Source organism: Gavia stellata, chromosome 12 (assembly GCF_030936135.1).
Source record: "Gavia stellata isolate bGavSte3 chromosome 12, bGavSte3.hap2, whole genome shotgun sequence".
Lineage (NCBI taxonomy): Eukaryota > Metazoa > Chordata > Aves > Gaviiformes > Gaviidae > Gavia > Gavia stellata.
Genome location: NC_082605.1, coordinates 3,014,015 through 3,041,889, shown reverse-complemented (window position 1 = coordinate 3,041,889; position 27,875 = coordinate 3,014,015). Strand labels below are relative to the sequence as shown.

The 27,875-nt window shown below is 41.6% G+C and overlaps 1 protein-coding gene across 1 annotated transcript; it reads right to left on the bottom strand.

Annotated features, from left to right (window-relative positions):
- Positions 1-253: 253 nt before the first annotated feature.
- ACAD9 (acyl-CoA dehydrogenase family member 9) lies at positions 254-24,651 on the bottom strand. Its single transcript, XM_059823171.1, has 18 exons — positions 24,569-24,651; positions 22,716-22,809; positions 20,199-20,300; positions 17,178-17,284; positions 15,658-15,758; positions 13,836-13,914; positions 12,657-12,831; positions 11,959-12,032; positions 10,467-10,542; positions 9,681-9,751; positions 9,193-9,312; positions 8,196-8,324; positions 5,537-5,616; positions 4,809-4,935; positions 3,177-3,254; positions 2,172-2,300; positions 996-1,068; positions 254-510 (listed from the first exon to the last, which is right to left on the bottom strand). Exons 3-18 carry the CDS (start codon positions 20,218-20,220, stop codon positions 410-412), a joined length of 1,542 nt encoding a protein of 513 aa, XP_059679154.1. The 5' UTR covers positions 20,221-20,300; positions 22,716-22,809; positions 24,569-24,651; the 3' UTR covers positions 254-409.
- Positions 24,652-27,875: the final 3,224 nt, after the last annotated feature.

The following is a 27,875-nucleotide window of genomic DNA, read 5'->3' as shown; positions in this document are numbered from 1 at the left end:
GCCAAACTAACTGACTTGTTCTGAATCTGCAGGACTTCCCGTGCTTCTCTAAAGGTAAGTAAGTTAAGTAAAGAAGTAACTGATTTAAGCTTAAAGACACTTAGAAAAACACCCAGCCCCTTCCCTGGGAAAAGACATCTTGCTATCCAAACCTCAGCTGTCTTTACGTAGCGCTCCAAGGGAAACGGATGTCTGTACATCTAGTAAGGTAATTTGAGATTTAAATAAGATTCCTTTATTTATTCTCTTGATATGAAGTTGTGTTTAGAAGTTTTATTTTACACAGTTACAGCTAATTACATTTGGTAAACTCATGAAACAGTTATTTTTAAGGTGTTAAATACCTGAACTGCAGAAAATCAGTCACTGATTTACAGTCATCAGTGTTTTACATTCATCAGGGCAGCGATCAGAATGTCCTGTCCAGTGGGTGAGAACAGGTGTAGGCTCTCTTCTCCAGAATCTGCTTGGCAGCTTTTTTAATGTAGTCATCCAGATTTTCATCTGCATCTGTGGAGAAACAGAAGGGAATTCAAGCGAAGTCCCGTAAACAGCTTTTCTGAATTTCTTTTGTAAAGGATTTTAGAATACAAATGCAAATATCTACACTTCAGTGCCAGGAATTTAACATTATCTTTCAAAGAAGGCTGATTATTGCAGACTGACTCTCTCAGAGCAACTGCTGAACTGGGCAGTGCTTAACAGTTCGGTATTTCACCTATTTGGTTATCTCGTATTTTCTTTACAGGAGTATTTGCTACTGACAGATTTTATGTTCCTCCCCACAGCTGGGGGGAAAAAAAGTTATCACTGCTGTTTGTTTTAGCTATTAAATGAAGAGAGTCTTTGTATTCAAGTAGTACCAGTTCTGTTCCTCATCCTACTTAAAGGCAGAGCAAAACAATTCTGTTGGTCACATCAAAACCACCTCCTTTTGTTTGGAGTCTGTGAAAGCCACGAGTATAAAAATCCTCCTTTTATTTTCTAGAACTTACATTTTTGTAATTGAGCCATGGCATAATTATTCTTGAAATATGCTTCTGTGCAGAAGATATTTGTAAGAAGCACCTGAGAAAATAGTAAAACTTGGTTAAAAACCAGTAAATGAATTTCATAAACAAAACAACGTAGTAAAAATACAGACTTGCTTTTCAGAAACTTAAATGACTATTTTTGTCTCTTGATAATGAAGCCCTACAAGCTAGTCATGTACGTTGCAAGCTTAGTTGTTCTTTTTTCCCCACAGCTACTGCGTGTCAGAGTTGGGATGAGCCCTTCAACTCACAATTGACTAGGAGACATTTTTGCTAATAAATCCCGACGGGGCCTCCACACACAGAATCTGAAGTCTCAAGGCCAGTGAAGACACAGGTTAATCAGCTTGGATTTGTTTAACACTTTTAATTGTAGCAAATTTACTCATCCTATAGCATAATCCTCACTGCGAAACTTTAAATGAGCTACTATACAATTACCTGTGTGTCAAACACTCACTTTACTGTCAATAAATTTACTGGCAAAATATTGTTACTATACGTTCCTATTTATTAATGATTATACACGGAAAGAGTTTGGGAAGAACTGCATGGTGTTAGCAGGTTTAAGAGAACATGCCAATTTGTAATTCACTCATAAATGTGTATGTATGTGTTACAATACTTTTAAATTCTTTGATAGCATGCAACTCCTATGTCCAGAGCACCTGGGAGGCAACTGGTGTGGTTACTGCACTCTTGCACCAGTCAGTTCAGAAGCATTCTGGTGCACTGTCAGTTTTACGGGAGAGTTTGCTGTGGTAGATATAAATTCTTAACAAACGTGGCGCGTACTTTTTAAGTGTAATGACAGCTACTTGTCGTTGAGGTTTTGCGACGTCTGAGACACGAGCATACAATGCCTGCTGGTTTAGAGCACTCTTCTGGGACAGCATCGTGCTCGTGCACGTTTCAGAGCTGAGAGGAAAGTCAGCTCATCAAGAGAAAAGCAGCTGGTTACAGCCCTGTAAAATGTACACAGGCTCTAACGTTTCAAGGAGAGTCTGAGGCTGGATAGTGCCTCTTCATTACAAAACACATAGTGAGGCAGAATGCTAATAAATACTGATTGTTAAGCTACGTGATCCAAGGAGTGCAGACATTAAATGGGTATGACCAATATTAAAGCACACTTACTTCATGGTCGTGGTTTCTTAGACCGATGCTGATAGACCGGCTGGCTCTGGAAATAGTTGCTGTCATTGCGTATAAGTTAATAATGATATCTGCCACTCTCTTCAGAACCAACTGCTCATCCACTATTGTCTGGAAGAGTAAGAATGATTATTAGCTTGTGGTTTGTCAATTTAAAACTCTAAACAAACGTTTTTTCATACTTTGTATTTAGGTTCATACTTTTTTAGCATAGACAGGTAAGTTGTTACACAGAATTTCTACCCTAAGTCAGAAAGTTTGGGATTATCTATGCTCTGCCTTTTAACAGTTTTGGATTAACTATGTTTAAACTACTAAGCTTTGGGTTAACTATGTTCCACCTTTTAACAGTCTTTCCGGCTGCAGTAAAATTGCTGCGTCTTGAAATCACATCGGTAAATGCCAAAATCACTGAAATTGAAGTACCAAATACATTAAGCCTGTTCAAAAGATGTATTAGTTCAGGTGGAATGCGGCGGGGCCTAGGCTGGTAAGCATTCTCAGAACACGTCAGATGAACTGTCACAAAATTGAAAATCCAGGGTATTCTAAGTTCAGTCTCTCCTATTTTAACTACACCACTTTGCATGGCACGATTATAGATTCGTTTGCTGTACAATATGGCTGAAGAGCATTAATTCAAAACCTGCTGGTACAGCTCTGCATTGGGGAACAGGGAAATGGGTTCCAGTGACTGCTCCCAGCAAGTACTTAAAACAGTCACCGGAGCAGGCAGGATTTGTGCTTACAGCGGTAGAAGAAAACAACTAATTCACTGAGATTGCTGGTTTTGTTGTTTTGTTTTAAACATAAGTTGTCCATTACATCGAATATAGAATTGCAGTGTATTTTCTCATATTCAATGGAAACGTGTTGTGTAAGGGAAGTCCTGCCTCTTGCTGTACACACAGCCCGCTTCTAGCGAGGCCAATTTAGTTGAGGATAAACTATTCGGTAACAAAAGATAACAGAAAAAATAATAGTTACCTTGCCGAATCTACTTAGCAGGCCTCTTACTGTAGTTCCAAAATAATAAACGTTTTCCTCGAGTTTCTTGCCACTTCCCTATAAAATAAAACCAGAGTTCTATTGAAGAAAATAATGATGTAAGCCCTGAGATGCGTGCCCCACCGCAAGAATGAACTTTCCCTCTCTAAAAAAATGGATGTTCATTTTTCTGCTAAACGCAGTGTTTATTATCAACTTACTTCTAGACACTGACCAGAATTCCCTTTTAAGATCACCTTTCACCATTTTTACATCCTTTTCTTCCCAGCTAAAAAGGAGAGAAAGTTTCCCTATTTATCTAAAAGGAATGGGATTAGAAAATGTTGATTCTTTTCTGGGGGGCAGGTGGGGGGGGGGGGGTGGAAATCCCTGTTTAGAGGCAGCCCTGGTATCCTGAAGCCCAACTTCTCTGCAAACACTGTTTTTTTAACATTCATCTGGTTTGCTGCTGAAAGCCAGGCAGGCACTATTCTTTCTCAATAAAATATGCATTAAAATTGTCTAAATTTTACTTTTGGTAGCTTTTCAGTATAGCCTTTATGCTTATGCAAGCAATAGTTTGGAAAATTCTTACACAACATTAGTGCTGCACAGCAAACCTCGTTTTTATTCTAAGTAAGTAAGTAAGTGCTGCAGGTTATGAAAAACCCTGAAAATCAAGATTATCTGGTACTACTGTGTGAATTCACCAATAGTCTCAAATTCTGGTATTAAAATTTCCATGTCTCATTTGGCTTTTATGCATTCATAAATGCATAAATTCATGGTGCTGATTCTTCTAATACGAATAATGCAAGTGAGTGGGTTTGAAGCTATTTAGAGGAAATTTGAATCCAGCGTGTCAGCCGGGGCAGAACTGCTGTAGTTAAACCAATCCAGCCCCGTACGCTGGTGGCACGGCAGAACATGGCGTATTTAGCCGAAGGAGGTGCCGTATTGTTAAACTTCCCTACGTGAACGGAACAGTACTGGCAAATCCTCTTACCTGTGTGCCTGAAATACCTGACCTGGAGGACAGGTGTACTGACAGAACAGTTAAAAAAAAAAAAAAAAATCATTTTGTTACAGTTTTTCAGATCACTAACAAACATCATAGGAAGAACATACCTTAACTTTTTTCTATTAAAAGATCATTCATCATTGGCTGTAAAAATTACGTACTAAGTGATTAAGCAAGTGCGTATACATAGTTCACAGAAATTCTTACCTAAAGCCACATTACTATTAAAGAGGAAAAAAAAATACGATATTTTGTAACTGAGCTTGTTACAAAGGGCAGCAACAAACCATTACAAATGAAGCCTTTAATATGGTGAAGGCTCAATTTATATGAATTACTAAAATGGATATAAACCTGGATTTGGTATAAAAACAGACTTAGAGCAGTCTTCATTTTACCTTGATGTGTACCCATATAATATCTAGAACTAAGTCCTTACCCCTGAAATGGCATAACTATCTGCTTAAACTCGTAAATCTCACTATTCCTAAGCACACGCTTTGTTTTGCATAACCACGATATCAAGTTGTGACAAGGAGTGACGGGAATCAAATACGAAAGACCAGTGTCTGGGTCTGATCAGAGCGCACTGCATCCCCCCTTGCCCTTACCTGGAGGCTGGGATGCACCACTCCGCGATCGCCCACTAGCCCATAATCCACTTTTCTGCCCATCGTGTCCCGTAGTTTGCTCAGAAACTCCCCCAATGCCACTCCTACGTTTCCTTTCTTGATTTCTCTAAAATGTTGGGTAAACAACAGCTGTTAGAGGCCATTTCCTGGTTCCCAAGGGAAGTTTCAGGAGGTTCAGATAACTGCTCGAAAGTCTAAATGCTTTACCAAACACCTGCAGTTTGTCTACAAACCAACAAGTCTTTTGATCCATTTTTTCACTATGAAGTCAGCAGAGCAATTATATGACCTTAAAAGTATACAACAAGGTTCATATTCAGTTCCTCTTAAAAATACAGTAAATCCCAGAGAGAGAGACCAGTGTACGTACTCAGTATGTACGATACCCCGTCTTTCTCACCAATAAAACTTTGTCATAAAATCTTAAGTTATAAAATTTTCATTACTGATCGTTTAAGAAAGAATTTTACACAAGCTGGAATTGTAAGATAAAGTAAGTCCAAGATTCCTAAATAAATATATAAAACATCCAATTAAAAAGAAAAAAAAGAGACTCCTATAACATTGAACTGCCTTTTAGACAAGACAATACATTCAGAAATACTGCATATTTCCCCCCCCTACAGATTCCTCTCTTAGCTATAGTTAAACAGTTATCAGATTCTGTTCAGTTTATTAAAAACTATTAGCAATAAATGAGAACATACTTAATTTTGTCAGTTAAGATTTTGCCTGCATATTGCATACCCGTCAAAGCAATATACATTCGCAGAATTTCATTTGTTCCCTGTAAGAAACATAATATAAAGTGAAGTCAATATCAAGTACAAAGTATTTCTAGTATTTCAAAAAATCTAGGTATACTGTGTTAGTATTTTCTGTACTTTATTTTTTCCTAAAACTGCTTTTGATGTGAAAATAACAACTCCTGTGCTGTGCTTTTCCTTGAAACATTCTAAAATGCATTTGGACCTGTATGATAAAAAGTCTTTTGAGAGCTCTATGTATAAGCCAAAAGATCATCATCACTTGTAAGGAAAACACACTTATGCCAGGGGAGTTTGCCTGAAGCAGTAACAGAAGCTGGGGAGGTTGAGGACATACGGCTGCAGAGGGTCACAGATACTGAAAGTAAGGAACAAAGGCTAAACGCTCTATGCAGTAATCTATTCTTTTAAAGTATATGTATTAATTTTGAAGACAGGGTCTTTAGTTAACTGTAAAGTTTACAATATTAATGAATGTTTTCCAAGCAGGTCTGTTTGCCAGTCTTCCCTTTCTATTATTCCATTGTTTTAGTATTAAAAGATTATTCTTCATCCATCTGTAAGTGTTTGCCATCTCTTGCTTTATCTCAATTACAAATTCTGATTTCATTTAGCTGTGAAGACATTCAGCCTCTCATTATTAAACATACATATGTATCACAAGGAAAAAGAAACCAGACTAAATGCATTTTGAGTAAAAAGTAAGTTCTGGATTGTTCCAGTAAAGGAACATTTAAATACTTGTAAAATTGCTCAGTACGCCTTTGGAAAGCAAACGCTGACCAGGAAATTAAAATGGTACTACACAATTTCATGTCTGGGAATCTATTATGTGATTGATTGTTTTAATACGGGTGGCTGAAGAATAAAGATCAGAACACAGCAGGCTGGTCACAGATGACAAGCACCCCGAGTATTAGCTCAGTGTCAAAACTGCGATGACCCAGTGACAAGCCAAGTGACAAAGAGGCCACAGTTCAAAGAAAAAGTACTCGTCCTTGGCTGCAGCAAACTGCATTTATCTGATCTGCTTGCAGGGCCCTTAGATAAACAACAAGGTAAGCACGACCTCCTGGTTTGAGCAGAAGAGTAACTTTCTGTATCTGCTGGGACCAGTGAGAAAAATGAGCTGAATTACAGGAATTCCAGCCTTTTTTTTAAACAAGACTTCCTATAACCTGTCCAACATGAAAGGTCTCTGCCTCAACCCGTCTAGAAAGTGCTCCGTACATCTGCTTTTGATTTTACTATTCAGAATGTCTGTCAGATTCACAAACACCAAACCCCACAGGAGGCCGACCTTACAGGTTGGCTGGTGTTGCTCTTTAATCAATATTGGAATCGACTCTTCCCGCTTACAGGAGGTAAGACACGCAAGTCTTTCTTTGCCAGAGCAGCTAGGTGGCTGCTGTGCACTCAGGTGCAGTTTGAAAATTCTTGCCCCTGTTAATTTGCAGTTATGATCTCTGCTGTCCTGACACCAGGAGGTAAATGATCATTTCTAAATGGTCCATCAAGAAAAATCAAGTCTGGAAGCCTGACTCAGATGTAGAGATGAACAGTCACGGATAATCCAGCTTAGAAACAGTGGAGAATAAATTTCCCAGCCAACTTTTTTTTTAAAAATGAACACACATGAATAAGTTAACTAAACTTCTGAATTAATTGTGGGTGAGTTTTCCTACTTCACTTGCAAGAAGCACACAAGAGGAAAGGTTACTCGAGTCTAGGCACCAACACAGCAGCTTAGCCACAAAAAAAATAGAAAATCCTGTTAGAGAAATCTGTTCAAAAATCAAAACTTTGCCCATACCTCTTCCCAAATCCTACCACTTATATCAGTAGGAGATACATGAGAATAAAAGCAGCAAAAAGGTTTCAAAGTACGCTTGATGCAAAGGAAGATGGCCAACTTCATTCTCATAAGGCTCTTGCTTAGGCAGCCATGGTACTCTGATTTCATCCTCAGTCAGCATATGCAATTACAACTATTTACTGACCATAAACTGATGAGTTACTTTTGTCAAAACAGATTTAGGCTTTTAGGCCAACTTAGGATCCTTCCGTCTGTTCAAAACAACGACAAACCCAAGCCATGAACGGGGACTGTTTTTACTCATGACAGTGTGTTTAAAACAGCTGTGTATTTTGTTAAAAACATCCAGAAAGTTTCTAAATATTTAAGAAACTGTATATACACTACCAGTGTGTGTCTATATATATATATAAAAACCCCTGTATCTATACTACCGTGTGTGTGTGTGTGTATATATATATTACCGTGTGTGTGTGTGTGTGTATATATATATATATATATAAAAACAGTTCGTTCTTTCCAGAGGCAAAGCTGGTGCCAGCTCCTACTGTAACTCGCACTTTGTGGCTAGTCTATAAAAGCCACCATATCTTACTGTATTCTCGGAAAGCACGCTCCGTATCTCCAAAGAAAGCAAGATTACTTCTTCAGTCTTATTCTAGCTATTACAGACTTTGCAACTAAAGGAATGAAGGCGTGCTCAACCTTGGGTTTCAGCTCAGGTTTACAGAATGCGAGGGTGTGAATTTCAGCTTACAGTAAAAACAGTATATTGATACTTGCCTCAAAAATCAGAAGTATCCTGCTGTCTCTGAGATAGCGTTCATAGGGGTAATCTTTCATATAGCCAAGGCCTCCAAGAATTTGCAGCGCTTCGCTTACGCAAGCCCATGCACCTTCAGAACTGAACACCTGCCATCGAACAGTATTTTAATCACCACGCTACACGGTAAATACAGAATACATTGCTCCGTTACTGTATCTACACGACACTGCTGTAGTATTTTGTACTGCTGTTACACTAGTCCTGTGAAATCGTACGCTTACGGCTCAGGCTCTATACTTTGACCAAACTTCAACGGTTTCCTTGCAATCCACAAAAAATGTCTCTATAAGGAAATATTCCCAGGGGAGCAACAGCCGCAAACGGAAAGAACAGCTGTAGCTGGTTGGCTGCAGCCCTTCCCCTCTGCCCAGGCACCGGCACACGAGTTCTTTTGAACTGACCACACCGTGGGGGACCAGCAACGGGGCTGAAAATCTGCGAGTTCTCCGCAAGGGTGCCCTTGGCCGGCAGCAGCCAGCCCTGCGCGGCAGGCGGGGCGACATGCCTTGAACAGCAACACTCCAGCAGAGAGGGCCCAACTCTTTCTCGGTAACGTATTTTGCAACCAATTCTGAGTTAAAGCCAGGACAGAAGCGCCTTAGCCAGGCCTGCAGCTGGGATTATAACTGAGTGTCTTTTTACTCTTGCTACTGTGTGAGGCCACATAAAACCAGACTTCGGGAGGACCACAATATTCCAAACCTGTTGTATGCAGTTTTTATTTCGTATGGTGACAACAGCCCGAATCTGAGGTAATAAATAGCACGTGGGAAGTAAATGACGGAAAACAACAATGTCTATTTTTTTCATCTAGCTGAGGTTTTTGTAGCATGTGTCTAAATGCAATACCTGAGCCTCTCGGCAATCTGGAACGTAGACTGAAAAACAGGAGCGGTCTTTGTCTTTATTAGCTTAAAGCTGCAGGCAAGTCTTTCAATAGAATTAGTTAATTACCTTGACCATGGCTGCCTCCACGGAGCAGTCTGGAAACCCTGGCCTGTCCATCATTCCTGCAGTGAGGTAAGCCATACTCTCCATTACATATGCTTTCACAGCCATGAAACAAAACTTCTCCTGTCAAACAGTAATGTGAGGAATCACACAGTAATTCAGATGCAAAATCCCACAGTCAAGCCTGAAACTTAAGACCACAACTGCATTTTTCACGTTTAACATTATCAAATACTAATTAATAAAAAGTACTACTGCAAAACAATCATGCAAAATCTAAAAAACCACCCCAGCAAATCTTTATTCATGACATTGATCATTCTAGACATTTAAAAGATCAGCATACAGTCGTCTGCGCTAAGTTAACACAAATTTAATACCTCTAGCAATTTCTTTAAACCAGTACAGCCAAAGGAAGCCCAACATAATCCATGTCCTTGCACACAGTCAACACAAAGCACAGAGATTTAGTTTTTTCATTTTTCTATTACCTGAATTAATCCAAATTCGCTCAGTTTCTTATTGAATTGTTTCCTGGTACAAGCATACTCTGCAGTCATTTCTTTAAAACAAACAAACAAAAAAAAGCCTCTCAGAGCAGCAGAACTGTAACTGTGACAGCCCACGCCTGCTGACGGTGTCTTTGTTGACCCACAGTGACACTTCAACCTACACACAGTCACCCCTGGCTGCTGCAGCGGCAGTAGCTTGTGAACAACACCCTCAAAACGACGGTGGTGATGAAGCCTGGGAACACGGTGCCGAAGGCTTTGAAACAAGACTCTCAGGTGCGAACTGGTACTCTTAGAGAAGGCACCTCTTAGTGCTAATTGATGACTTTTTAGAGGGATCTCTGTTACTATTTTGGGTAACTATCGGTAGAAACCAATTTTCTTACTTATTACAATAAGCCTTGAGCCAGTTATTCAAGTTGGAGGCTTTAAAGGCGATTATACCTTCTAAAAGTAATAGTACACAGGCTATTCTTTAAGAGTATTTTATCTCAGAAAAATTAAGCAGAGGCAATAACTTTCCACTATACGAACTGAAAAAACTTCAGTATTTTACAGGCTTTTAATAAAAATTTTAAATAAAGATTATTTTAGTGTTTCAAGGAAGTCAAAGCATGTTATGACTGACACGATAGCGATGTTGTTTTATGATCAAGACTCGTGTTACTATTTTGAATTAACTGCATTATATAACTTATGCAGATCAGGGTTTGGTTTTTTTTTTTTGCATGGCATCCAGCAATCCGGAACACCTAACTCACCCACCTATCAATTTTTTAATCATTCCAGCAGATGCGCTGCCCATACTAAATCTTCCACTGTTCAGGATATTCATGGCAACCTGTGAAGAAAATGCACGGGTTTTAGGCACAAATGTTGCCGCCACGAAACTTCTCCTTAGGCCACGATGGTTACTGCTATCTTGCTTCATGTTCTAGTGCTTTCCTGGATTTCATTCGTCCCTGGAATACCTGCCCTCACATTGGTCAGCGCAGCATTCAGCATCCCAGCAACAACGCTTCAAAACCAGGCTTTTAAGGTGACCTACTACATCCAATTTCATATTTGATAGAGCTTTCAGATACTGACGATCCAGTGACCTGGAAGTAATCCTCTACTCAAACTACGTTAAGGGAAAATGTAGATTAAAATGTGTTTATCTGCAATGAGACAAACAACATTCAAACTAGACAGCACTGCTGAAGTTTATCAAACAGATGAAGAAGAAAACCATAATATTGTTTAATGTGTGTACACAACAGACAAAGTTTTCTCCGCAGCTGACCTGTGATGGATGCTTTCCCTCTTCAGACACCTTTCAGCAACGTACAAGAAAAGGGAACAAGAATGAAAAGTGTAGAAATGAAATACAGATCGATAATGTACAAAAATAGATTTTTAATCTAGTATTACTGTTTCTTAACAAGAGAAACATGGGTGACTCAGTTCAAAGACTGTTAAGAAACTGAGCAAGAAGTCATTGCTCCTACATTTTAATTTGTGGTAATTACCTGAAGAAGAAACCATAAAAATCATCTTTTGATATGTTTACTACTTTAAAGAAAATGCTTTCATTTAGCATTTGGGTCTGGACCTGCCTGCCACAGGAGTAAGAAAACCGAGGAGGATCATTAAAAACAGTTTTGCACATCCACACGTCAGACTCTCAGAGAAAGGTTACAACAGTGTTACCTTCGTTGGCTCACACCGCTCTGATGCAATGAAGGGAAACCGATGCCAGAGGCAGCCTTTCAAATGTACTCCCCCTGTTATTTTCTTGTGCCCTGATCAAACCCTGGAAAGCCACCTGACAGCCGTGGGACCTGGGAGAGCATCTGGACTTCCCTCAAACCATTTCCTGTTACACTCATTTCTTTCTCTCCCTTTCTACACAGTCCACAATTCTGGTGGTAGAAAACAGCAGAAGACATTTCCCTGATTCAATTCACAAGTTCTGCTGAAAAAGCTGCTCCCTTTTCTGAAGAGAATGGTACACCATGAAAAATGTCAAAAAGCCAAACAAATAGCGGAACCAGCTCTGTAACTGTATTGAGAAGAAATACATAGAAATCTGAACACTGGGCCAGTGAAACCAATTAATACAAAACACATAAGGTAAACAGAGAAGTCCATCCTCCAGTGTTCTTCAGTTTGGCAATGTTCGTACTACCAATAACGGAACTTCAGTACGGGGGGTGGGGGGGGAAGTCTCCTTCAGGCTTTTAAAAATCATCAGTATTGATTCTCCACTGCTTACCTTAAATCCCCCTCCTACTTCTCCAATTACGTTCTCTATAGGCACTTTTGTGTTTTCAAAATGTACTTCGCAGGCTGAAACACAGAGTTAATAGCTGTTGAATTATTATGTAGAAATATTTAAAAGACATTCGGGAACATAACTGACTCTTTTTGGAACAAGAAGCAAAGTTTTCCTAATGCGCTGTTTATGACAATTACATACACTTTGCCAGAGAAGTCAGAATTTGGGAAAAAACTGTAGTTGGCATCAATTACTGATGTAAAGTATTCAAAATATAATGAACGTACATTGTGTAAACAGAGAACTACAGTTTTGTCTCTATTTTAAGGAACTGATACAGCAGTCAAGTCCAAATGGTAGATGGTAAAAAACTATAATCTTCGGTAAGCTTAAGGAGAGCCTGTGAAAACTGAGTTCTAGATGAAAGCTACTTGGTTACTGAACCTTCCGAGTGATTTCTTCCACTGCATAGTCAGGGAAGCTTCACATGTGCAGGAAAGAATTATACAATATGGATTCCTTATTTCAGACCCTGCATTAGGAAGGACTCGTAGGAAAAGCTAGGTAAAGAACCATGAAACTTATACTGTTATACGCAATAGATGTTGATTTGCCTCTGAATTCAGAGGATCTAAACAAATTAAAACATGAAAATATTAAAACAATTTCTGTTAACAATTTTAAGTGATTCTTACTATTGGATCCTCGAATGCCTAATTTATCCTCAGGTTTCCCATGGGTGACTCCACCAAAATCCCGCTCTACGATGAAAGCAGTAATTTTGTCTTTTAGTTGTCCATCTTTATCAACGACCTCTGTCCTAGCAAATACTGTGAAAATATTAGCAAGGCCACCATTTGATATCCAAACCTGTTTTGAGAGAGGAAAGAGGTGTAAGAAATACATCTGTTCTGGTTTTGCGAGCACTGTTCCGAAGTGTTTCATAATAGACCAGCAAAGAACAGAGCGGTGAAAAATCGCCGCTTCTTCCCTTAAAATTCTAATGAGTGTTCTGCTACTAGTTTTGCCTCTTGTGAACACATTTCCAAGGAAAGCTGATCACAGAATGGTAAGTTTAGAGCAACTATAAAAATAGATTGTAATATAAATTTGAACTAAACTAAAATCCATGGTGCATTCTCACAAAAGCTTGTATATCCTGCTACTTCTGGCACGTGAGGGATACAAGGGCAATACAGACTGTAGACCCACTCTGCCCAAAATAGTTTCAACTCTGATGAGAAATTCCCTGAATCGGGCCATGTACGTACGGCCTCCCCCCCAGGCTGGGTCTCTTCACATCACAGACAGCTATTTCAACAACTACAGATCAAGTCTGCAACGTATCAAATATTGCTGAATCCTGTACGCCTCTTCATTTCTTCAAGATTGTATTCTGCCATTGTTTCTTTTAGCAGAATGTTCCAAGCAGCCCTATTTCCAATTCACTGTTAAGTTTTCTTTCAAAAATACCTCCAAAATCCGGCATGAAGAATGAAAAGAGACGAAAACATGGTTTTAGGCTTCCTTTTGCCTGCGCTGTCCCAAAGGAGGCTAACTAACCAACCCTCCCTGAAGCTGAACACCATGAGCTGGCGATGCAGAGAAGGAACTTAACCGTGGCTTTTCCTATCTTTCTTAGCAGGAGTTTAGTGAAGGTTATTCCCCGAACAGCGTGCTTTTCTAGTCTCTGCGGCCCTAAAACAACATGGGTTGTCTTTTTGACATGGGCATTCTTCACTAGCTTGGAAACCTCAAAATGCTGATGCAGCTGCCATAGCAAAACCGACGGATGGCAACGCTGCAAAAGACAAATATATTTTCTACAAACTTGTAACAAAAACCTGTCATATTTCCAGTCTGTGAGTGGGTACCTTGGAGCCATTTAGTAAGAAGTATTTCCCATCTTCACTGAGGGTTGCTCTTGTCTGGATGGACGCCGCATCACTTCCACTAAAAGCCAAACAAGTTATTAATGTTTAAAGAAATAAACACGCTTTAAAAAACAAAACTACATCTTTTCCCCTCCTCCCATAGTTTAAAAAGGAATGCTCACAGTTGTATTAAATAGCGGTATACAAATTTCAGTTCTTAACTAGCAAGGAAACTTAGTAGACACAACAGCTCTAAAGAAATTTACTTCTACTTAAGTTACCTGAGGGGACCTTTCTGCTGATTAACGTATTTGTTACCAGAATGTTCAGAATGCCACGTAAGCAACTTTCTTGAGCTACATGTTGAGCCATGTGAACGTACAATGAATATGCCATCCTAAAACACAATCAAGTTTAAAATTCCTAAGTTCCTCAAAAATTCACACCCTGGTTTTATGTCCCAAGTGAAAAAAGGCTCAGCAAAAATGAAAAATAAATGTGACAGTCTCGATCAATAAGCACTTGGGCACATCAAATACTTTCTACAGGACCAAAATCAGCAGGCAAATTACAACAAAGCAATCGGAAATTTACGTTCTGTGATTAAACGCTCACGCCCTCTCTTGAATCACCACCTTACTACACAACGTAACAAGAAGCACATAATCTCCCCCTGGAAAGAAGTTTCCTCTTCCACAAACTAAAATGCCACGACAGCTCACTTTGGGCTTTCAGCTGAAGACAGTTGTTAAGTTCTTGGAACAGGCAGATCTCGGCTGGTGTTTTAGTAGGGTTAGATTTCTAAAACTCAGTTCTAAAAATGATTGCTTCTGTGCACTAGAATTAAAGTCTCTAAGAAGACTGAAGTTAAAGTTATTAAGACTAGCAATCTTTTTAAATAATACTGGGCTAAAAAAAGATGTTAGAAGAATTTCAGAATGCTGTTAGCCCTTGGTTTTTTCCTGTGTATTATTTCAAGTCCCTTCCATGGATCGCTTTGTTAAAATATCTGCGCTAGTTTAAATTTTACCTGCAGGTAGGATAGCTTTTAGAGGGTGAAAACCCAGCTTAGGACTCTTGAATAAAAACCGTCACTGATGGCTGGGAGGTATCTACATCACAGCAACATGAAAATCGGCAAGAAAATCAAATGCTCATTGCAAGTCATTCTAGCAGACAAGAATTCAGGAAAGACAGTTTCAAACTATAGTTTTGTATGGGCAAGCAAGACTCTACTTCAAACACTCGGCTGGTCTCAGTCCTTCAATCAGTTTCCTTCACAATCACACAGTAAACCATCTGCCTATATGTTTTTAAGAAAACTGTACCTCTTCTGCATTAACAGAATTTGAAATGAAGTTGCTGCTACCAAGATGCCTTTTCTAAACTCTAAGGAAAGACCAAAATTTCTTCCTATTATTTTTGGCAGCTCCTTCAATACAGGCTTTTATAATTTTGCAAAAAAGAACTGTGACTGTTCTAGGATGCTTTCAGTACATTATTTCTAACACAGCACAAATATCCTTTCAATTCATGTTCAGTAATGCCAGAAATCAAGTGGATAAATTCCTGGGATGGGAACAACAGCAGTTAGTGATTCCACGGAAAATGCCATAAGCAGCACCTTGGGGAAAGATGAATTACATGATTTGAAGTTTGTTTTTATTTTTTTTTTTTAAAAAAAGACCTATATACTGAAGCCATAGGCACCAAACAATAACGATTTAATGTATTAACTGAACAACCACTGTAATGAAGATGAAAATAACAAAAAAATCCTTCAGGTGTTTTGGTGCTTTCTGAAGCTTTTATGATTACAAACCTTCCAGGTTCAGTGAGACAGAAAGCTGCAATGTGCTCCCCAGATGCCAGTCTAGGCAGGTACTTTGCTTTCTGTTCATCAGTGCCAGCAATGAGGATTCCCTAAATAAAGAATTAATGAAAAACTTTTCAGCATCCACCTGTGTGAAAAGAAATAAAGCTGACAAGCTTTGCCAAGTTCAGGAAGCTTAATTTGCAAATTTTATGGCGTAACAAGAGACAGTTTAATAAACAATGGACATTATTATTTATCAGAAATGAAAACATGTCCGCAATCATCACAGAGTTGTTCAAATGCCCATAGGAAATGGCTTATTGGTAAGACTGTCTTCTAGGGGAAGGTTCACTGTGTTCATGCTTAAGTGAAGACTTAACTGTTACTCTGAAAGGCACTGAGATAGCCCTTCCCTTATAATTTGTCATACCTTCATTACTATCACTATAATTTTATTTTAATAGCCCAAAAAGCAGCAATTTTCAAAGCTCCTGACCAGAGAACAGAACACATGATTCACTTGGGCTCCAAATTATTTCATGACATAGGCATTCAGCAACTTTTTGTGAGAGTGCACTTATTTTAATTACCCCTGTTGTATTTATTCTTTTACAGCAGGTTTCTTATGAAGGACAAACAAAATACAAAAATACATGATAAAGCTAAATAATAAATGGTTAAATAGCTAAGGTACAGTTACTCAACAAAATGAGGATTAACCCCAACTGACCCCAACTGGCCACGGCAGGAGAGTGACAGTAGCTGTGTCTTACACCACACTTCTCATCAGACTGCTTTACACATCAGCTCAGCCCACTGTCCCTGTTCTACAGATGGCGAAATTTTAAGTAAGGTGAGGAATAAATACATATTCTTAATTAGCATTGTCTGCTCAATTCCATGAAGAATTTTTTTCTTATTATAATGAACTTACTGGTATTTCAAGCTTCAGACTACTACCATCCATCCACCATAAAATGCACTCAAAGGTTAGACCCCTAAGGCTATATTAAACAGAAAACGAGTTTAAAATTCACATGCTTGCTGTAGCACGTTGGTCTTGGGTTCTTCTCCAAGCTCCCCCAATATGCAGCCTCATTCAGCTAGAAAAAGTTGCACCCCTCTGAATTCTCTGCAGGGCTGTCCCACCTCCCCATAATTTTAGCCCCCTTGATATTTTATTTATTTCAATATTTATTCTAGCTTCTTTTATCAAGTTCGCTCAATTTAAAAAACTTGGGATCATTTAAGGTATTTTTTCTAAGAATTATTATCTCAGTGTTTCCTGGACTAATAATTTTCTAGTGTACTTCATATTCAGTCTTTACGCTGCATGAAGTTTTACACTGATCCACGGGCAGAGGGTTCTGGGAACATGAACAACCAACCTGACGTCAGAATGTTCCACCTGATTTATGCTTCACCGGTAATTCTTGTCACGCTCACACTCCACATTTAAACAAACTTCACCTCGCCTTTTCTACGTGAGTTGTGTGGAACTACTTGACATAAAAGACGAGCATTACCTTAAGCCCAATGGCTTGATGAGCCGCCAGAGTAACTGCGATAGATCCATCTAAAGAAGTGATTTCTCCCAAACGTGCGTACATGGTATTTGATAGACCAAGACCACCTGAAACAAATACTACGTTTTATTCTAAGTAGATACCTTACAACTGAACTTGCCCCTTCCCCCCCCAAAAAAAGCTTTCAAGTACAGAAGCATCAAGAACGTAACACTGTTAACTGGAGAGCGTCTTAGTATAGACTGGGTAGAATATGTCCACAAGTAAGTACCACATTGCTGCAGCTGTGCCAGAAGAATGCATTTTGAAAACAGTAACTTTTCTAATAAGCATGAGTTGTGCTGAATTTAGTTCTACTCAGAAAGCAGATGTGTTTGTGTTCAAGTGTGCAGGCACACATCGCAAATACCGCATAATCCATCAAACGGTAGAAAACAAGCTCGTTTAAAACATTCTGTGTGTGAAAACGCTAAAAGATTTGGTATAAAAATTGCTGTAGTCTGAATTTCTGTGCTTACAGGATAAAATGAATGTTTTTGGTGACATTTCCACGCTACCTTACAAAGCCAATTAACCCACACAGAGCTTTACAGCTGACCAGGCACGGACCAAGCGCAGAGGGAGGGGCGCTGGACAAGCCTCAGGACAGGGCTGGGCTGGTACCGAGGCACAGGGACAGCCAGGCTGGCCCCAGCTTCCCTGCCAGCGGGGCAGCAAATGACTTAGACAGCAACACTGCCACAAAACAGTTTCCCAATCCTTCTTCAAAACTGGTACTAAAGGAGGATAAAATACAACACTTCAAAAATGTCTTTAATACAAAAACGTGAAAATATCAAGAAACAAACCTGACACTAGCACATCCTTTCTGGAGGAATTTTGTGATCTGCTGATGCAAATACAGAGACAGTTTGTAAGGAGCTCGAAAAGAACAGAAGTAGGATAAATCAAAGCTGCACCTCTATGAGTCTAATGTTCAAGAATTTTATGTCGTCAGGACTAGAAGTCCTGCTCCCTGTAATTAAAGAGTATTTTATATATTACTGCTGAATAAACAACTTTATCTAATCAAGATCATCTTTCGTCCAGGTTAACATTTTTCTCCTTGGGCCAGTGGTGCAAGGCAGGACAATGAACACCTTATTTCAGCAGATGTCTCAATAGTCCTACTATTTTATGCAAGAAACAAACAAATGCAAGAACAAGTCTCCCCGATACCATTAATTCACCTCACTGCCTCTTACACCCCTTTCCTTCAGAGCATGCTTACATGAATTAAAACTCCTCTCCTCTCTATACACACTCTTACTTCTTTTCCCCTTTCTAAGCGGTGCTGGGTTCAGGATTCCGCGTGGAGATGACAGATGACACGCACAGTAACTCCAGTGATGCCCATGTTACAGACAGCCATTATTCCATGATTTACATGAGCTTCATTAATGTTCTGTGTTTTAACGCTGCTGGCAAATATGCCACCGTTACTAACCATGATGAAAAATACCATGCAATGAATGAAGCACTGAACATGGGTGACTGAAGAGTTTTAAAATACGACAAGCACCACCAACAAAAATACAGCAGGTTTAAACTACAGAAAATGGGAAATAACCTCATTAGAAGCATATTATTTATGGTGCAAAAAAAAGTAGCTTGCTTAGATTGCTTTCCATCTTCCGGTTTTTATCCAGCATACGTGTTTACAAGATGACAGGACTGTGATTTGGTAAAGTATGCTGAATGGATTGCAACCTTTTACAAACCGGAAGCTGAGAGAGTATTATTTCACAAGCTTCAAAACAACACAAGATCGAAACAACAGTAATATTTTAATAAACTGCAGTATGATTTCTAAGTCAAAGACATTGCCTTTCAGACTCTTTAAAAAATTAACAGAGTTGGAAACTTATTTCTAGATAATCAATAGTTAAGTTACGCTTCCAGTGTCACGATGCTTCCTAATGCTCTGCTCTGAGTTCTGTGTTTTGTTCTCTGCTTCCAACATCTCCTTCCAGCGGACACCAGCCTCCTGTCTTCTTCCAATGTATTTCTTAGTTCCTAAATACCCCTCTCCCCCCATCTGGGTTAAGGTGCTTTGTCCAGACCTTTCTCCTCCCCAGACACTGTCCTGAAGAGAAGAACTTGAAAGAGCTTGCAAACCTCTCTTCTATCTCACTCTCACATCACCCTGCCTCGTTCTGAATACCCATGGAAAACATTTAGTACCATTACTAATGCATTTCAAAAGCTTTAATTAACAATTAATTCCTCTGAGCTGTTCTCTTTAAAGTCTCCTTCTTTTATAATAGAAAACAGACAATGCAATGATCTCATTTCTTTATAAATTTCATGTAAAATATTAGTTTCAACCCCAATTTTTATTTTATGCCCAAGAACAAGATCAACGTTGTCTTGAAAACTCCTTTGCAAGTTTAAGGGTCAACCCACTCAGGAACTAATGTCTCTGACCTCAGTTGGCACTATCGTGTCCTTTAAGACGTAAACTTTGTGTTCAGTATTGCATAGGGAAGATTTTATACAACAGCCATATTTTCAATAAATAGACATTATACTTTTACACTTCTATATGGTCAAACACATTCCAATCTGCCAATGACAGGTGACAGCTTTGACAGATCAGTTCCATGAGACACTGTAGTTTGGACCCAGTACAATTTTAGGAACCATAAGCAAGACCTACAAGTCCTGCAGAATGTCGAGCTCCTCTACTGCATCCAAAAAAAAAGAACAAAAAGGAAAAGGCTACGCCAAGAGGAATTTACACCATCTAAAATTAGTTATCAAACTTAGGCACCCAAGGTAAGAGTATGCAGAGCTCCCTACGCAGCCAAGACATCTCGGTGCCCACATCTCTTTATTAGCCAGGGAGGAAGCCTCAGCTCCTAATTTAGACATTCAAGTCAAATGGCTACACGTGGAATAGGACAGACACATTTTGCAAGACCCAAAAATGCATTACTCAATATAGACTACTGGATTATTCTTTTGCGATCTTTTACTTACCATATTCCTCTGGAATCTGCATGCCAAAGAGACCCAAGTCCTTCAGTCCTTTTAAAGTTTCGGGTGGGATTTTTGCATCTTGATCAATCTTCTTAGAGTCCACTACAAATACAGAAGGTTTTGTAATTTAAAACTGTGCTTGTAAGTGCAGAAAAAATCTCTGAGACTGCAGTGCTCTCAAATCAGAGCCAAGGTCACTGCGTGCTACGAGCTAGCAGCAGTATGATCTCTAACCTAACTATCAGTCTGAAAGCCCAGACCCGAAGAATTGAAACAGCTTACAGAAAGGGGCTGCTGGAGCATCCCATCCCTCCCTGCTCTAATTTTCCTCTAGCGTTCCGAAGCATCTGTAGAAAAGCCATAGTGCTTGTTGCACCAGATACAGACATGCTTCTCATCCCCGACTTCACAAGAATTACTCTTTCTAGCTTCAGCCTGGACTTACTGACTGTCCTGTTTGCCTTCCTCCGCTTGTGGCTGGAAAAGCCTCAAACCCTCAGCTGGCTTCTCCAAGACTAGTGATGCACCGCGTTGGTGGGGGGCTGTGTGCCACAGCCTGCCACCCCAACCCCTCCTCCTCCCTGCAAAGCGAACACCAACGATTTTTAGCCTTTTGATGACAATCACACAGACAAGTCCTAAACACTGCAGCAGGAAGTCCCAATTCTCTTTCTGGAGAACAATGCTCCACTTAAGTAGCCCACCTTATTACACTATCAAAGTCAAAATACAGAACTAACTGGAAGGTCCCAAGAACACTGATTATGGCTGTAAAGTCACGACATATACAGGAAAAGGACTTGGAAGTGGGAAAAATCTGGGGCTTATTTCCTTTTCTCAAATGTTTCTATGTATACAGGTTGTGCATGTGCATGTTATCAGATTCCACGACTGGAATAAGTATTTCCAGGATTTTCTATCTGAACTCTAGGTCATGATTTAAAAAAAAAGTACATAAATGAGTTAATCACAAAAAACCTTGTTCTTACGAGTTATTCAAATTCTTGGGGGATTAAAAGAGCTGTTCTGTATTGTGACAGCGAAAATAAACAAGACTCGTATTAAGCAGCTCAGGAAGGCTAAGCTGCAGCAAAAGGAACACAAGCCGTCTTTCCAAAAGGTACACAAAAAGAAGTAACTCTGCAGAAGCAACAGAGTTTCCTCAAGAAACCTCACATTCACCCCAGTTAAATGACACTGTAACTTCTGTTTGAAATATAATAGGGGGAGGCAACTAAACATTCTGACGCTCTTCTAAGAGAAGTTATTCAGAAAAAAGCCTCATTTTAAAAAAGACTTCTTGTTCCCCACACTAATTTTTTAGCTACGTAGTATCAGATACATATTTGTGGTATGCCATCAGTTGTTCTGGACAGAGAAAGGCATTTTTTTACCTCTTCCTCCATTATGCCCATACAGACCTACCCACGGTGTCTGGGCACTGTCACGCTTCGTAACGACTCTGCTGAGATGAATGTCCTTACCCAGTGCCAATCCTATCAAGTTTCTAACTGTTTAAGACTGCTCTCCTAACCTATTTTTACCACACCCGTAAGTTACCCTGAATAACTAAAGAGAAATAGTTGTGAATTCAAACAAAGACAAGCAATTTCCACCTTCAGTCAAGACTCTCTAATTTGACATTTTTATTCCTCCCTTAAATATCAGGATTTTCGCTCAATAAATTCTGTTCCCCAACAGAGCAAAGAATTAAAAAAATATAATCTGCATAAATTCTTAATTTACTGTCAGTGAGCAACACTACAATTTTATAGTTAAAATTACTTGGATCTCATAAATTGTGATCTGTGTCAATCACAGGCTTCTTCGAACTCCTGCAGTGTCTGGCAATCTAGACTCAGTGTCTTTGTCAGCGGGAAATCTGAGACGAATCTGTTTAACTGCCTCAGAAATTGCGGTCTGTAAAAACCAATTTTCCACAACTGTTCTAGAATTGGCTTATCTGTTGCACCAGTAATAGAAGAAACACCCTGCAACCCTATCTGGAATGCATATGACTAATATGACTTTTCCCAAACAGAATTGGTACTCTAATGCTGAAAAAACATCAATGCTTTGGATTTTTCATAGCTTCTCAATGAGTCATCATTTATGAATCTCTCTGCTGAATTTTGCTAAAACCAGTTTTAGTACAGTAGGAAAGTTTAAAAGTTTCAGAAAAAAAATAATCACAATATATGAAGTGGTAAATAGCATTATTCAGTCAAGCTAAAAACCATTTCAAATCCTACTTCTACCCAAAATTCTTTTACTTCCTGTTTTTTTCTATTTTTTTTTCCTGTTTTGAAGATTCATGTCTTCTCATCAGCATCCAAAGACTCCATATAAAAAAGCCATCAATGAACATGCCTATAGAACCAGCAGCACTATATGACTAGCAGTAAATGAATAAAATAACTTACATATTTTAAGTATAATAATCTTATTCAACTGCTATAGTTAAATCATTTTGTCATCACCAAATCACTTGCATGAAGAAGAAACTAATAACTATACCTTCTTCATTGAAGAATTTTTCTACAGGTCCTACAAACTGGTTGATCTCCGCTAGTTCTTCATTGCTAATTTCTGGATAAGGGAAAACTTCTTCCTAAAATAAGAGGCAATTTTTTTTTTTTTTAAAAAGCATGAATCGTGCAATTGAAATAAAAATTCAGGAACATATGCCTTTCAAATACTAGGCTCTAAAAAACTATGCAAATTAAGAATTGTGGAAAATGTTCAGAAGCAGAAACAGCCTTATCTAATGAAATCCACAGGACTGAACTTTACTACATACCAAAAACAAATCAGAAGGTATTACCTGAAAAACAGAAACATTAAGGAGAAATAAAGAGATTTTAAGAACCATGAGGATGCAAAAATCCTTCATCAACCATGAATTTTGTCAACGTAATGCCATTTTGGGATTAAAAAAAAAATCAGTTCATTTTAATTTGTATCAGAATCAATTTACTGTTATAATGTTTTCAATGCTCAGCCCATAAACGCTGTCCCTTGGGAACACACAGCACATTCCACCTGTTTAATGTCACCAGTACAAAGGTTAGCGAGTTCCATACTGGTCCTTATCATCAGCCTGGTATTTTGGTCATAAACTGGAAGCAGTATGACCTGCCAGGCTTGAATAAAGACAAAAATCCAAGCAACCAACATAAGAAGTGAAAGACTACGTGAGAAGCATGCTTCTGATTTTTATTATCTGCTCCCTATTGAACAGAAGAGTCAACCTCAGCCCAAACAAAACTGTTCACGATAGTGTGAAGAATCACATCAGCTCCAAAAATTCAGGATCTAGTAAATGCTATAGTTTTTCAGAATCTTGTATTGAAATTTGAGAGGGGGAAAAAAAAAAAGGCATACATGAACAGGGGTTTAATGTGGTGGAGTCTGACTGCTAACTGCTGTAACACTGTACTTGGCAAGGTCTGTTTTGGGAGACTTTACTCATTTCAGTGGATTTGAGTTGTTCCTTCTTTCAATTTATTTAACCCTGTAATCTCGGATAAATGCACACTCCACACCTTGGATTAACAAGTACTGTTTTAATACGGTGTTATCTCAAATTCATAACTTCTTTGTCCAGTGGCATCTCAAGACACAAGAACTTCAATCTTTCCTACAAAAAACTGTAAGCAAAAGTTTGCATAAAGTCTCACTCCTTTTAGTGAACAGAGTTTAAACTGACATAAGTTTTGTGGAATGCAGCTGTTCAATGCCCAGAGCCCAATGTAAACAGACGCCCGTGTTTCTACAGGCGATTTGCTAGGCTCGCAAGAACAGGCGACTGTGGTTTAAAACAGCCCTTCAGAAGCTGGTTGTTCTTGAGCATCTGTAATTCACCGCACGGCTCGCCCGCACAGGTGCGGAGAGGTCGATCTGCCGAAGCCAGCTGCAGCTGGGAGAAGCACCCGAGAGCAACCAGGCCGGGACCGCAGCGGGGGGCAGCGGCTCTAACGGGAACCGCGCGCAGCGGGCTGCCCGGCGGTGCCTCCTTTTCTCCACGCGCTGCAGGTCACGGGCAGCAGGTGCGAGGCCGAAGCAGGGCTCAGCGCTCCGCTGCCGGCGAGGCACCGCCGACAGCTCCGCTCTCCCGGCGCTCCCGCAGGCAGCGACGGGCACCCCCCTTACCCGCGCTTGCCGGTACGGCGGCACCCCCGCAGCCGCCCAGGGCGCTGGCGGTCGGTTCGCCGACGGCCCCGGGGCGGGCAGCGCAGCGCGCACCCCCGGCTCCCTGCGCCTGGGACCGCTCCGCCGCGGGACCCCCACAGCCGCGGCCCGCGCCCGCCCCTGAGGCGCCGCCGGCCACGGGAGCGCGAGACAGACCCCAGGCGGGGCGGGACCCTCACCTTCCGCAGCGTCCCCAGGAAGAGCTCTTTGGCGAAGGCGGGGCGCGGCGCGGCGGTGCGCAGGCGGCGGACGGCGGGGAGCGGGCGGGCGGCGCGCAGGGCGCGCAGCAAGAGGCCGCTCATGGCCGCTACCTCGGCTGCCCGCCGCGCGCGACGCTGACGGCAGCGCGAGCGCCGGGGCACGTGACCCCGTGACGCCCGCGCGCCTCTTCCCGTCAGCCCCCGCGAGGCCGCGCCTCGCCGCCCCCGCTCCTCCCCGCGGTCAGGCGGCGCCCGCGGGACTCGCGGCCCGGGCTGCGGCAGAGGCGGGGGCTGAAGGGGCCCTTCTGCGGCCCCCCCCGCCCCGGCGAGCGCCGCGACCCGCCTGCCTCTGGCCGCCTTCGGGCGTCAGGGACGGTCCCCCGCCGCGAGGGGCGGTGACAGAAACGCCCCCCCCCCCCCCCCGATCGCATCCTGCGGCAGGCGCGGAGGAGGCGGCCGGACCGGCCCGTAGCGCCACGCGCGCCGTGACGTAGGGGCAGTTACGCGTTTGGCTTTGGTAGCGCAAATGCCTCTTCTGCCACGTACGGCCGGTAACCACCCGCCCGTCACAGGCCTTGGCCGTGGGCAGGAACCGCCGCGGCAACGGGGCCACGGTGGAGTAAAGCCCCCGGAACTCCGCGTCCCCACCGATCCCCGGTCCCGCCCCGAGCCCGGCCCGGGGGGGCACAGCGGCGCGGCAGCCGAGGGCTGCTGCAGGTTCGCCAGCCCGACGCGGGGCACCGCGGAGCCCCGTCCCGCAGCAGGCGAGGGGTGCCCGGGCGGCCGGAGCCCCTCTGCGTCCTCCAGCAGCTGTGGGCCTGGCCATCACCTAACAGTAGCAACAGAAAACGGGATAGCCTGACAAAAAAAAGTATTTCTGGAGCACGCAGGATGTCTTTGAATCATCTTCCTGAACCAACTCCGAAGCATCAGCGCTGGCCGGTTCCCTCTCGAACCGGCCCACCTGCCAGAGACAAGGGGGGATCACTTCACCCCCCTTTTAGATCCGGTCGATGTGCCGAACTGCACACCGTGCCGGTGGACATCACCACAAAATCTCCATCAAAACCTAACTCCTCCTAATCTCTGCGTGTCTCTGGAACTGGGAGGAGGATTATGTCAGAAGCTGACAGCCCTCACCTGAACTGCCCTTCCCTTGTGTAGCCATTTCCACAGATAACCAAGTGCCAAAGACAAAACACCACTACTGTGACCGGAGGTAAATACTGCGCTGCACTGAGGACATTCAGTTTTATATTTCTCCTTCGCTTTCATCTGCCATGCCTTTGACAGCAGTTTTTGTTCTATTAAAAAAACACTGAGTTGGTTACCTAAATACTGGAATCTGGTTAGGAAATACACGCTGCTCCGTCTCTGTACAGGAGCTCACGAGTCAAGTGGGTTGCATCACCACCCAGTACCTACTGTTCTCACCTGCAGGTGGGTAAGAGTGCTCACTGACACAGAAGTACTTTATGAATACTAAATTTCATTTACACAAGGGTAGAATTAATTTGTTTGAAATATTTCTTTCAAGTCCTTTAAAGGCTGTCTTTACTCTCTCATTTTAAGGATCACCATGTCGTGCTGCCCGTCATTCTTCAGCTGCCCTCATTTTGTCTCGCTCTGTGAAGAGACTTTCAGAATGCCAGGGATTTAAAAAAATGGCATTTAACAAAAGAACAAGTACTAAAGGTAAATACAGGCCTAATGAACTGATTTACTTTGCTTACTTACTTGCTTACTTTACTTATGACTAGTAAGATGTAAAGCCTTTAATCCTCTAGTCCAAATAAATTGCCATTACGGTTGCCTCTCAGGCACCGTGTTGCAACTCGGGAATAGGAAAGGACTCTGCGGGTGAGGGGAAGGGAAAAGGTAAGAAAATGTATCTGATCTCCAGCTCAAGCAGCTTTGCTCACTGTTTTTTTTGTGTATGTATATATGTATTTACACGGTGGGAATCCTCAAGTCCTAAGCATTCGCAAGCGGACAGATACCTGTCAGAGCCCTGTGCACGCCGAGCAGGCTGGCTGAGGCCAAGGGGATCACGTAAACGTGCAGTGCCGTACGTCTGGGCGGAGGTGAGAAGGATTTCAGTCACTGGTTGGTGAGTCAGCCAGACAGCGTGGAGTCCAAACGCATGCAGAACTCTGAGGAAAGAAACCCATCTCGACCAGAAAGCTTTTCCTTTTTACGGACAACTTGATCCCGTGAATTGTAACCATTAGCCGGGGGTAAGAGGCAACTGCTGAGTGCTTACTTTTTGACAGTCTCTTTGAAGGGTGAGCTTTTGATGATTGGTACCAACTACTTGTCTTTGTGTGAAACGTGGATACCTTATTTATGAGAGAAAAGGCAGCCCCCTTTGCCAGCCCTTTGATAAAGGCAATAGATAGGAAAGGCTACCTGCAGGCCCCGGCTCCTCCGTAAGATTACAATACTTTCAGAGTTTCATGGTTACAGGAATGCAGCAGTACTGACTACCAAAACCGATCCTGAGCTTCTAAGCTCCACACGTTCAGTTCTGGTTAAAGTTGTCCAACTTCTTCTAGTTTTGAAAGGTAGAAAAGCAAGAGGTGATGTCTAGTCCTATCAGAAAAAAAAAAAAAAAGGGTGGGGAACACTGAGACGGCTCTAGCACTTTGCAATCTTTGGGGTGGAGTGATAACACGTTACTGCCTCTATAGGGTGCTTCTATCTATAGCTGGTTGATGATATGGATGGTAAGAGTAAAAAGCCTGCTCTGCGGCTCAGCCTCATGACACATCGGGTTAATTGCGCAGAAGGCCATCCCACACAATGTCACTGAGAGGGAACCTGTCCTTCACAGCGGTGAAATGGTGGAGTGTAGAAGAGAGGGTGATGCCACACCAGTGCCACGTCCCAGTTCTGGGCAGGGGCGGGTACCAGGGGGTCAGGAGAAGAGGTGTGGGCCCAGTGACATCCTCCCCAGGCTAAACACGCTAAGGCCGCAGGTGCTAAAGCTGAGGCCACCCTCTACTGAGACAAGCCAGACTGGTTCTGGTCGGTACAAAGGGGGTGATCTGGCAACTTTAAAGAAAGGATAAACAAAGAGCACAGGAAAAGACTGCTTGAAGAAAATGATCCAAACAAGGCTAGGCAGTTGGGAAACAGCAGGAAAAAGATGCCTCATCAGAAGTTCAAAAGAACTGAAACAGCAGCCAGCACACTCCACCCTGTGCATTCATTCACTAAGCAAGGGAATGGTATTGTAAGCATATCCTAAAGAAATACCTGACTTTTTTTCCAGTTGCAGAAGAGA

Bases quoted from the DNA above. Each gene is read 5' to 3' on its own strand.
- ACAD9 (XM_059823171.1), bottom strand. From the start codon at position 20,220: ATGCAGATTCCAGAGGAATATG. The intron at 15,759-17,177 runs GTAATGCTCGTC...TTCTTTATTTAG, and splicing joins ATCAAGCCATTGGGCTTAAG to GGAATCCTCATTGCTGGCAC. The intron at 9,313-9,680 runs GTAATAGAAAAA...ACTGTTTGACAG, and splicing joins GCGAATTTGGATTAATTCAG to GAGAAGTTTTGTTTCATGGC.